This window comes from Homalodisca vitripennis, chromosome 3 (assembly GCF_021130785.1).
Source record: "Homalodisca vitripennis isolate AUS2020 chromosome 3, UT_GWSS_2.1, whole genome shotgun sequence".
NCBI lineage: Eukaryota > Metazoa > Arthropoda > Insecta > Hemiptera > Cicadellidae > Homalodisca > Homalodisca vitripennis.
Genome location: NC_060209.1, coordinates 58,828,920 through 58,842,602, shown reverse-complemented (window position 1 = coordinate 58,842,602; position 13,683 = coordinate 58,828,920). Strand labels below are relative to the sequence as shown.

The following is a 13,683-nucleotide window of genomic DNA, read 5'->3' as shown; positions in this document are numbered from 1 at the left end:
ACACAATGACTGCAGTTTCTTTTACGTATACTATAATTAGGTTGGGAACTTCGTATTTAATACAGATTACGGTGTTTTCTTTTTGGACTTTTATATATTTAATTGCTTTTTGAAAGCTATCTAAAACATGCCTTCTGATAAAGTAGGTGAAATACAGTGCAGATGCAGTCGGAGGTTGCGTACAGCTATTGTAGGCGAATTTTTCTTGAAAACTGACGCTGTTATAAATATTATGTCTTTTATATTTTTATTTTTACGTGTGTGAATCACCTGTTAAAATTAGTATTAAAAAAAAAAATGTTTAACCCTTTTTATACTCTCAATTCAGCTGTTACCAAAATGAGGATCGATTATTTTTATAGCAAACTTATTTTGTTGTAGATTTTACCCATAACATATGTTGCGATATCAAAATCTAAACTCGTTTGTTTTTTTCATTATAATTTCATATGAAACGAGGTCATATAGATGAGCTAACGACGTCTGATATTATAATTTTGGAATTTAATATGGTTAGCAGAAGACAATAAATAAAAAAAATTAAACTGGTTTCAAAATGCGATTTTTATTTAAAAATACATTTTTAGTAATATTTTTAAAGTCAATGCGTATAACCGGTTTAACTCTTATAGTTCTAGGACTAATTTTGAGTAGTAGTATCCAGCTTTCACGATCGTACACTGTTCAGTATTCAGAAAGCTATAACGCCAGTCATATGTTTTTAATAATATACATTGTAATTAGTTTACATTATCATTATACGTTATGTAAGAAGACAAATTATTTTTTTTAATTTCTCAAGCAAAATATCGAGTTCTAAATATTAGGTATCAGTTCTTGTTATTGTTATTATATTAATATTCTGTACTATGCATTTATATTAAACCTTCTTTATAGGACCATTCAAATACTGAACGAACCTTTATTTACTTTTAGCAAATACAGTAATCACATTTATAACTAAATACGGTAATAATGATAAAAATGTACGTATTTATGTATAACTTGTGACTCGCAAAGGACTCCTTCATAGTGTAATGTTTATGATGCGACTATGCATCATAATCTCTGCATTTATTTTTATTTATTTATTACTCTAATTTATTTTTTACATCGTAATCTCGGTACACATAAAATAAAAAACACTTACTAATTCTTCCACTTTCCGACATCACAGAAAGTTGAAATCCGTCACTGTTATCTATCATGACTAAAATAGAGAATCTAAAGCATTTTCATAATTATCAAACATCCACAAGAGATGAAATACGGTTGCAACCCCTAGAAGAATTATATTTTGTATTTTAACTTCTCAACGTCTTAGAAAGATTAAATTTGACACACATGTACCTCCTGCTTAAAAAAATAAAACAAAAGCATGTTTATGAAGATAAGCTACCCAAAGAGATTCAAACAGTGGTGCAACCCCTAGAAGAACTATATTTTGTTTCTCTACCACCCACTGTCTAGAAAGGTGAAATTTGACTCGTGTATTTTGCACTCAACAAACTACAGTGCCGGAAATACACTGAGAAGTACATTAAAATGGTCGGAAGTATTCACTATTTTACCGAAGTAGAATTTTCTGACCGTATTTATATACTATAAGGCAAACACTACTATGGCACCAGAAATACCTTAGACCGGTAGTATACGCCAATAGCGGGAGTTGAGACATTCCAGATAGGTATATTCATATATTTCCTGATCGGGGAATCTATGCAAACACTCATACGGGACTGGAATGGCTTTAGACCGGAAGATAATCACAATGACCAGAAGTAAAAATTTCAGAGTAACATATGTATATGTATGTGTATATTTCTTAACTGGGGCAAAATTCAAACTCTACTAAAGCGCCAAAACCAGCGTACACCGTAAGTAGATTACATGGCCGTAAGTAATAGATTTTTGCCTTTAGGATACTTTTTTAAGACCAACTTATGTATATACTTCCTTGAACAGGACAACAAGGCTAACTCTACAATACCTTAGAAATAAAGTAGATCATTATCAATAAAAGTAGACGCCTTTTGTACAAAGTGGACTTTTTAGGCCAATTTATGTATATTTTTTCTTGAATCGGGGGAATTGCATTAGACCAAAATTTAATGGTTGGAAATAAACTCATTTTTGATTAAGTAGGTTTCGCAAATTGTGTATGTAGATGTTCTTTGATTGAGGCAACAAGGCAAACATATTATGGCGATTGATTGAAATATAATTGATTCGAACCAGACATTTTTCTTTTAACCTGAAATAAGAGCTAAAGTCATTTTTATTTAACTTTTGAACCTTTTCACACTGAACACTGAAATATTATGTACCTTAAACATGTCTACCTACAATTCAAAAATCATAGGAATTCATCATATTATATCAAAAATGCTCTCGCTAAAATTGTTGCGAGCAGAATTTCTCCATTTTGGCTAAAATAGTTGAACTATTGTTCAACAATTTCAGCCAGTGTTACTGAAATTGTTGAAGCTATTCATTCAAATATTTATGGAATGTAGCAGAATAATTTGCTTATTTCATAGTTATTCATTAGAGCTATTTCACTCTCCGACCTCAAGGCCCAAAATTTCAAATAGATCAGGAGTTTGAAATATCTTATAGTGATCATCACCTATTTTCAGGAGTGTTTAATATGCTATTTTAAAAAGATATGCCTATGACGTTATTCAATAGGAAATCACGTGCAAAGCCACGAGTAACAGCTAGTGTTATAATAATATTTTTTGCAATAGATCTTTATTTAATTTTAAAACTTAAACAAGGCTACTTCATGGATTTTCGGACAAAAATATTATTATTAAAATCTTTTTAAAACTACTAAAACCAGGTCCGACATACACAAACAAAGTTGGTGAACTGATAGCTATATACTTATTTTAAGCACAGTGTGGTTAAACATTTGCTTTTTTGAAGTCAGGCAAGAAAATTGGACTTTACGATAAGCATGATTTCTCTGCCATAAAAGATTTTCCAGGATTTTCTAGATACTCTATTAAACAGAATGGCTACAGCAGATTTATAGATTCCCTATTAAGTCATAAATCGCGGATCCAGTTGCCGAAAAGAGACATCTCAACCTCCAGAACCTGTTCGCTTGGCCAACAGGACATAAATAACGCTTCCAGCTACTTGGACATTCCGTAATGGGTCAACACAAAAACGTCATACTACGTCATTTTTATTTAATGTCAAAGCCAGTTATCATATTTTGGAAGGACACTGTCTGAATGCTTTGTATTAGATCAATTACGAGTGTATGTCGAATGCTGTATATTCTAGGTTTTACTGTGTTTATTTAGAAAGAACCATTAATTAAATCTCAGGTAATTAATTCCTAAAATTTCCTTAAAATAAAAAAAACGTGTTTCCATTGATATCAGTTAACAAATGACTAAACTGTTTTAAAACATGCTTTCAACATAACAGAATTCTAATAACTCATCTAGCATATACATATTATGGGTGATTTTCGCAATCAAAACAAAGGTATGTTAAATAAAACCATAAGTTGTAAAAAACAATATATATTATACAAACATATAAACAAATATACAAGTATAAAACATTTGGCAAAATAGTTAACAACAATAATATAAAATTGGTAACAATTGCAGTGCAATAAGTGCGGTAAGTGGTGATGATTGGACTATTTGGTTCATAATTAGGATACCAGAATCAACAGTTCAGTTCATCAGGTCTGTTCAGTCCGTCTGTGATGATTATGATGATGATAATATGATGATAGTGCATATGAAGTAAGTGCGAGGTATCATATTCAGAAATGGCTGGTGAATGATGTTATGATGAGGCGATGCAAAGTTGCTGATGACTTAGACTAGGAGCATCTGAAAAATCATTACGTTTTTATAGAGTAAGTTGCTTAAGGATAAACAAATTATTTTTACTTGTAAATCATTGAGATGAAGTTACTAAAAATGAATTGCCCGCACATCATATCTAACTCTTTAATATATAATGGTATAATTCATAACGTGTTTTAGAGGATCTTTATATGACAATTATTTTTTTACAGGGGATGTCAAACATGTTTTAGGAACTCAGGAGTGCTTCTGTTTTGTATCATAGACAAATACCCGCATGGATGTTTGTTACTTGAAATGATACAACTGGTTTAGTTAATCCTCGCAAGAGGAGGAAAAGACGAACTTTATAAAGATTAGCGTACTTAGTGATAAAAGCATGAGGATGATTTTTTAACACATTACTTATTTCCAACGTTTCAGAATAAATATTTTACACAAAACTAAAGGAGAAATTTATTTTTTACTTTTTTGAAATTTGGAAAAGGAATTGAAAAGGGACATCGTCCCATATTTATATGGACAAACCTTATTTTGTGACTAAGCTGCCTTACAGGCTTACCTGACTAGTGGTGGTAGCTCGTGTAGACCTTGGGTGTGTGGTAGATGTGCTTGACCTTGTAAACGGGTACTCGCACTGGGTAAGGCTTAGGCACGGGTACAGGCACCTTCTTCTCTATTGTGATGGGGTACGGCTTCTCAACCGGGTACGGCACGGGCTTCTCCACAGTGACGGGGATCGTCTTGACCACGGGCACGGGTACTGGCACGTGAACGGGGATGGGCTGGGGCACGTGGATAGGCACGGGGTGGGGCACTGCCACGGGCACCGGCTGGGGCACGGGTACCGCTACAGCCTTGTACACGGGCACGGCCACTGGCCTGGTGATCTCCACCTGCTGAGAGATGATGTTACCCAATCCACCCCCGTACCCACCTGCACCACCACCGTACCCACCTGCTCCAGCCCCGTACCCACTTACACCAGTCGCGTACCCACCCACCCCGGTGGCTCCATAACCTCCGCCGTATCTGAAAACAGATTATATTTAACAATGAAAATACAATTCATATTATTATAATTTAACATTTCTTTACTCCGTTTTCAATAATAGATAATAATGAGCTTTTTATGTGATATTATATAACTTACTAAAGAAAAATATTTACCTACAAATTGATTGCATGTTTTATTTTTGTGACCAGTCTGTGCACTTTATTAGCTTGGCAATTACAGCACGCATAATATCCACATGTAGAAAGCGGGAGTTTTTCTCATTACCAAAAATATTTTTTGTCCTCATAAATTTTAACAATTATTTACAGTTTGCTTAGTAGTGCCTGTATACGTGTTAAGTAACTTTTCCTTTTTACAAAAACTCCAAAACAAAATGTCCAAATACCATATAAACACCCACAGGTTGAAAATTGGTTGAAACCTTTACCACAACTAAATATTGTGATTATTCCAATACCCATGTTTGTTTATTGGGTATTGAAAGGTTATTAGATATTTTGACATTTCTTGGCTAACTGCTGTGTGACAATAATAAAACCCTTAGATTTTAACCATTTGATGGATGTTTTATATATATATATATATATATATATATATATATATATATATATATATATATATATATTAAGCAAATTCTACCGGCTTGATGCTCATGAGAGAAATCACAAAATAATAATTGGAGAATAGCCAGAGGAAATATTTACCCTGACGAGTAATAGCTGCAGAGATTTAGTTTGTATAATGAGATTCTGCATTGCACTGAATAACATTCATCTGAACGTGTTTATACGCATACCTTTTCCACAGTAAGAGATTAAAAAGGATCCTATCCCTATAGGAGGTGATACGACTTCCTCGCTAGCTATTAAGGACATTTTCGCTAGCTATTAAGGACTTTTTAGCTAGCTATTAAGGACTTCCTCGCCAGTATAGGATCACGCCAATTGGTATTTCCTAGTGAACCGACAAAAACAGCACCGAGATAAGGAGTTCAGAGGTGGAAGAAAGCCGATTGTGTCTAACTGGTTTGCGATACAATAACAAAGAAGGAGTACTTTCACCTGAAGTAAGACAACTGAAAATGTCATAAAATACATAGGAGGGTTATTGAAATGATCATATTTTTCAAACCTATAAAAATAACAAGGTATGGCTATATTAAGTAGAAACAATCATTGCATTTAGGCTTACTTTTACCTCCGTAATGCAATTCTTCAGCAAAGATTTTCTGTGATACTTGCTATACCCATCGTAACTATTTATAAATGAAGAAGAGTTTTTTTTATCAAACTTGCAGATTAAATTTTCTCACTATACATTGATACGAAATATTAAAAATATTAAGAGTAAACTCTTTCGCAAAAATCCTGTTTGTTGTTTGGTGGAAAAGTTGGATAATCCAAAAAGCCAAGATTCTGTGAAAAGGGGTCCCACCACTGATCATTTGCTACCTTTTAAAACTCTCGTAACAGGAGTATAATAATTTACGTTAGAGGTTAGATTAGGTTAGGTTTATAACAAGGAGTGGGCAGAACATGTGACATTTTCTAATCAGATACTGTAAATTCTTGCATTATAATGTTAAATATACTGATTCGTAAATTATAAATATGTAATCCTCGGGCAGAAATAATGTTTTCAAACTGTTCACATTGAACAACTCAACTAATCTTATTGAAAGAACTTCTTTAAAATTAAAAATTTTCTTCTTTATGAAACATTATTATTTAGGCCATTTTCAATACCTGAATATCATCACACACCTGACTTTTGGGATTTTAATTAAGCTATGAGATGATAAAATTGTATTATGAAGTTTCCTGCTAATTCTAGAACAATTTCCAAATAAATAAAGAAATTTTAAAACTGATCTAACATTACAAATATTTAGCATCTGAAGCTACAATTATCGGGCCTGATTAATAGATTCAGAGTTTAGGTGGTGGAGTTGTAAAAACGAACCCTTAGAATCTGAACCTGTAATCGAGAGTATTCTATGACAATGAGTACTCTATTATCGAGAGTACTCTATGATGGAAGGACTATGATTAGGAGTACCCTATGATTGGGAGTACCCTATGATGGAAGTACTCTATGTTTGGGAGTAACCCATGTTCGGGAATACTCTGTGACCATGAGTACTGTATGACCGAGAGTACCCTATGATAGGTAGTACAATATGATCTTGTGACAAGAACTCACCCATGGTCAGAAATTTCGTAGCTAGTGGCACCATATCCCGAGTGAAGGCCGGACTCTATGCCTCTCTTCTCCTGCTTTTTCTCGTCCAGAGACTGCACAGAGTCCTCCTCCGTCGCCGCCCCCAAGGCCAGTAGACACGCTATCACCTGCAAGTTAGAGTTGGGTCAATCCAGTTGTTTTCTCACCTGTATAAGAACCTCTGACACTTCGAACACATGGGTTGTAAAAACGTATAACAGTTTCAGAGGTCGTTTGTTTTAAACATATAGAGAATACAATATTCATTCATTAAAGAATGCATTATTATTAAAGCTTTAGAATTTATTTATATGAATGCGGATACATTAATCTATTTTGAAACTTGGTATTTATTCCAGACTAATTACCTGACCAAGAATTTGTTCATACATACAGTATGATGATAGCTTTCGTCAATTCAGAATATTTTTAATTGTGGTCACCATAAATATATCAAATTAAGTCTTGAGCTCTCAAGAGGAGCAGCATCTAATTTTGAGAGTATTCCAATACTTTACTAGAGAACGCTGTTGTAATGGACATGTGAATTGCATTTCTTTACTTTTTTCAATGTATCTTTTAAGATCGGTAAAAGGTAAACTGCGAAAGATCAATATTGCATGAAAGTTTAATATACAACTAGAGGAAAACTCACATTATAAAAGTTTATCACTAACCGAAAAATGGAAATTAAATTTAAGGTTTTAAACATATAAAGTAAAAATTGATTAAATTTCGTGTAAAAATGTCAAATTAGGTCTCTCTTTAAAGGATGCAAAATCATAAGGTGCTTGCAAAACTGCATACAGAAAATATATCATCCATTTAGGTGCGTACTTCATATTAGAAGTACATTGCCATTCGAGTATGTTGTATAATTCATTTTTAATATCACAAGAATGGTATTTTTTAATAGAGTTTAACATATTATTTAAGTCGTAAAATGGTTAACGTTTGGTATCTTTTCACATAATTTTGAACATTAACACAAAAGGAGGATCTTCATGCCGATTACTTAATCTCTGGAATGTTTTCTTCGTGGTAAATTACAATATAAATTCGTCCTTTAATTTATAGGTAGGTAACCATATGAATACCCATCCCTATTTAACATATCTCTTGTTAGCTCTTTGGTTAAATTTCTCAAAAAAGTCTTTATAAAGAATATTACGCTATATTCCAATATATTACATCCAAAAGTATAATGTTTTTTTCTGATTTTTTAAAATGGAAATCTCTAGAGTAAATTAATTTCTTGGAAGTAAATTCTAGTCTACAGCAGATTATATTGAATAAAGATAAGACTTTTTCAATAGAAATTGTACATCCGCTATAAAGGATTTTAAAAAAAGTATAAACTCTGTAACAGAACTTTAGGTTTTAAGAAAAAAATTACTTAAATGTCTTTAGTTCTCACTGTCCTTAAAGTTATCTCAATTCTGTGACGCAGAATCACAAATTTTACCTCACCATATATACGTATAGGTTCGTTTAACTTTCTCACTGATTTTGTGCAAAGAGTGGAACATAATTAATTGGTGCAAATAAGTGGAACATGCGCAAGATAGTTAATTAGTAAATTACAAGAACAAAACAACTAATTTTCTGTTTATCCTATTAGAACTTGTAGAAAATATTGAGTTTCAATGCTGAGAGTAAGCCAATTCCGACTTTTATTCAGTACACCTACAATAAACAGCTGTACTATCGATGTAAGCATTAATCTATATACAAATTAAACTGTTTAAATGTTTACAAATTTCGTTATCAAAATGTCTTTTACGTTCAGAATGTTATCAGCCATTGACTTAGTTATTTAAAACCAAATAAAAGATTTTATAAAGTTTGAATAATTGCCTCCAAGGAACGTCATCTACATTATAAAATGTATTTCTCGTTTGAAGAACTGCCTTCAAGGTACTTCACACTAATTTTAAAATTAATTAGTTTGTGATTGTTTAATTGACAGAACAATGAAAATTAAAAATTACGTTGCTTCTGTATGGTCTACATAATAATACTTTTTAATTTTAATATACTGTCAACCATTACCCAGTACGTTGGTTAACAATATATATTTTATGTAAACATTATCATATCACGTCAGATTAAAAGAAATTACCAATAGATGTTAGATACTCAATAAAGATAATATTTGAAAACCATATTATAGGTTATTAAAACGTTTTTATATGAAGGGTTTACTCATATAGACCTTAAATTCTAAGAAAGGAGATACATCTATGTTAATAAGATAAGTATTCCCTAGCTAGATTACATTCTTGCAGATAGGTGTTTAAGTTAGATCCTTGCTATATCAAGTAACGTAAATCAAAACATTCAAGAACTTAATTGACGTATTTCATTATCAAACATGTTTGTATTTTAAAAATTTCAGTTAATCATGGGATGGAACCTTGACAATTAGAAATTATTTTATTATTTGTTATGTTAGAAAAAAATAAAGTTGCTTATGCCATTGTATTTCTCAAAATAAACTCTAGCAAAAGCAACTGACATTAAATTCAAGTTGGCCAATCACTGCAATTTCTGATAAAATCTTATCATTTTGAATTAATACAACTTGTCCTCTTTCTCCTGGAAGTGCTTCATATAAAATAACATGCAACAACTCAAAAAAATGAAATATATTCTAAAATATAATATCGAAGCTATTTAAATTAATAAATAATAAAATAACAAACTACAAATATAAACAAAATTGAAAAGAAAGAACAAAAAATAATAGAGATGCTGTGATGGCCAATACCGAAAACGACATTATAACTAACTAAATAATAACATAAATATTCTATAAACAGAGTAAAAGAGATAACACTTTGTCAAATCCACACACTGCAAAAATGGCGCAAAACAGTTAACAGAAAGAAACTAAACCGAACACCAACTCACCAAAACAATCATCGCTCGCGAGTGGGAAGGGAGCATTGCATCTGTGTTACCTTGGCCTCGGCCTTATAAACTGAGGCCCCCCACTTTCTCTACCGGCGCGGTCGAGTATGCGGCGACTTGGCAGGGGCAGGGTGTTGTGGCGGTCAGGGTCGGTCGGGGGTGAACGTACCGGAGGGCTGAAGGCAACCAAACTCGTGAACAAAATTTGCTTATAAACTTTTAAATTTATAACAGAAAAGAAGGGAAAAGAGGATTTATTAAACCAAAATTGCATCTTAAGTTGAACTATAAGAATAGACACGGTTATGTAATAATAAGCAATCATATAGCGTCTCAATGAGCGTGTTCACATGGCATAATATGGGTAATTAGGTGCTCTCTAATTGAGCATCGTTTAATTGTACCTTCCTGATGAACTCCCATCCTTCGATTAATCGACGATTAAAACATGTTAGATAAAATCGTTAGTATGATGCTTCAGTCAAGAGAGTGAAAAAACTCACAAAGTAAGGTCATATTGAAAGAATCGTACTTCAATTTTATTGTTTTTTTTTTAACTCTTAAACCAGTGCAAACTTTGTAATGTGGTTTGGAAAATTTAAACTCAAGTCCGAAGTATTTCAATCAACTTCTTGTTCATACGGTTCTTGCAGTGGTGTTCGGATGAAAGTTTTTACTGATAGCAATCTACATTAAAAAGCTAATTGACATAACGTGTACTTCACACTGTTTTATAAAAAGTAACCCAAATTGTAATCTCATTCCAAAGTCCTAAGAAACCTCACGGATCTGCTTATCGTCCTTTATTCTATTCGTTCACTGCTTATTATAAACGAATAATTAATAGTATTTGCAGTAAATCAAATTAATATTAATAACAGTGTTTAGTTATATCAAACATTTTTTCAGTATTGTTAGAAACCAAAACTTTGAAGTTGACTAATATAACCACTTCTCACTGTTTCTTACCCCCACTGAAGACTGCTAGAAGTTAACAAGCATCTTTTAAAATAAGAAGTGATACAGGGACATAATATTTGGTTAAATTTCAATATCATATTGCTAAAAATAATATATTAACATGACATAAGTAAATTTAAAATCATTTGTTTATTCGAAATGAATACAGATATAAAGACTAAACGCAAGTAAAACCAATTAGCCGATTTCTCGCTCAGAGTAATCGACATAATTAATCAGAGGAGTGTCGAGATAATTTGATCACCAGTTCTGCTTTTCGAGTTCCCTTTCCACTGAATCTTGTCTTCGAGGTTTTTCTTGGTCTCTAGCGTTTACTTTTTTTTAGTTCGGCTTTGCTTCTGCTTCTTTATCCAATGCGTTTCTTACTGAAGTAACCAGAACCAAACAGAATATTGTAATAGATAGTTGAAAGTAGTGATACAATTTTCCTGAGTTTTTTCATTCCTGCGTACTAGAATATAATCTCTCTAAAGCCGGTATAAAATTCAACTACATAGATATGTCCAGATGATGTTGCGCTGTGATGCGTAATTTATCTACATCCATTGGTGGAGACTTTTTGGAGTACAATTTTTAGTAGCCAACCAGGACTAAATTTTCGGTACACTATAAGGAAATAAATGGATTGTTACTAAAAGCTAGTAAAAAGGACTTTAACAAAGCGAATAATATTTTTTAATATTTTAAAAACGTCAAAGCAAGTATAAATCAAACAAGATATGCTAAAAGTGCAAATTAACTTTTTTGTAATTTATTTTTGTCTTTAAACATAATCAAGTCTATACTTTCATATTAATTCCACACATAAGCTTATTCTTTGTTTAATAAATTATACTACCAATAACAATTATAATCGTAGCGATTTTGTATATTTACATTTATTAATGGCTATCACTAATTAATGTAAAAATAATTTGATTGTTATGTCATATACTTTTATATGGGTCACGTTGTTCGACTCTTTTTTGTATACAAGTTATTGTAGTGATCATTAATATCAATAGGAACACTTCCAAGAAGAACGTGATAGGTGGTTTCACCATCGACTTCTTCATCTTTGTTGTATGTACGGCTTGCCAGATCTCTACCGATCAGGTTTATAGGCCATCTCAGATGGGATGGGTACAAACGAAAAGTTTTTATCACATCGTAATAACTATTCGATAGCAATTTTACATTTGGGTAGCACAGTCATATTAGAAAATCCGTTTCGAAGTTAAAACATGTACACAATTAGTACGTAGAACTCAGGTAAAATACTGGATAGTATAGAAAATGGAGGTTCAATAATTGAGCACAACCTAATATTTAAACATTAATACCTTTTTCAATGCCCAGCCCTAAAATAGATTTGTAAATCTATACAGATTTCTCAAAAACAACGTAAATTACGCTTTTTATTAATTTTACTTTGAGCATATATATTTCACTTAAATCATTATCATTATAGATAAGATTCTCTTGAAACAACAGAGCGGAACTATACTTACATAATTTTCTTTATTTCTTTATTCAGATGTAATTAGTCTAGTAACAAGGTCTATGAAACATTTAGTTTTTGTAAAAAATTATTACATGCTTATTAAGGTATTTCAATTAAACATTTTTTAAACATTTTGTTATAGATTTATGTACTATAAAATTATTTGTTCAAAGTTAGCATCGTCAAGATAAAACATTCATGCAAGTACAAAATTTGACTAATATTTATTTCGATGTTCTAGGCGGTTAATGTCTAAAATTAGTAGCCTACACACACGAGTTGCTTATACTCAGAAAAATCCAAGCTCAATAAATGAATTTTGAAAATTAGTTCATTTTGTCATAGTAACAATTTGTTATATTATCCAACAAAAGCTCTGAAACACCCTGTATATATATATATATATATATATATATATATATATATATATATATATATATATATATACATAAACATACTTGTTTTTATTTAAATTTAATATATTGAATTTTATTGGGTAAAAAAGAATATTTCCTGATCTTCAAAGTACTTCACAATCACAGATAAAATGTGAATGGATTAAATAGTTACTAAATTTATACCACACATATAATATTTTACCTTATACAGTGGTCTTAATTTCATCTTGTAGAATAAAGTGTCCTAATTCGTACTGCACTACTAAAAGTTTCAGTGACTAACTTAAATTCTCCGACCTATTTACAGTGAAGTATATTGTTTACTATTTCAAACCATTTCTGTTTATATAAATATTTATTTTTTTCAATTCTCAAGACATTTAATAATTATAATCCTTACAAAACGCCTTATAGTCGCGTGAATCCAATCGTTTGAATCCGTCTTAACTGCAATGAATTAATTTGATTTAATTCCAATCCACATTGTTTACCACCAGAATTATCTTTAAAAGTGAATAAAAAGCTTTAAAATTTAGAAAAATCCAAATAGTATAATAAATACTTTTTTATTTTCATGATAAACATTTTTTTATATACACAAAAATTAAATTAATAGATTTGATCTGAAATTTTCACTTTATAAAGAACTAATTTGATTGGAGAATAGAAATTTGGATTGTCATGGTTCAAAAGTGCCGTAGTAAAAGTGATGACCTATAAAGATGCTATTGTTTCAATTTACAGTCATTGTTTGGAATTAGATTCCTAATTTGGTCGTTATAAAATATCATCAAACTGTGCTGGTGAATAAATATATTTCCAATATATCAG

The 13,683-nt window shown here is 31.4% G+C and overlaps 1 protein-coding gene across 1 annotated transcript; it reads right to left on the bottom strand.

Moving 5' to 3' along the window:
• Positions 1–3,526: 3,526 nt before the first annotated feature.
• LOC124358648 (cuticle protein 79-like) lies at positions 3,527–10,039 on the bottom strand. The gene is made up of 4 exons (XM_046810949.1): positions 9,991–10,039; positions 7,060–7,205; positions 4,402–4,871; positions 3,527–3,863 (listed from the first exon to the last, which is right to left on the bottom strand). Exons 1-3 carry the CDS (start codon positions 10,024–10,026, stop codon positions 4,406–4,408), a joined length of 648 nt encoding a protein of 215 aa, XP_046666905.1. The 5' UTR covers positions 10,027–10,039; the 3' UTR covers positions 3,527–3,863; positions 4,402–4,405.
• Positions 10,040–13,683: the final 3,644 nt, after the last annotated feature.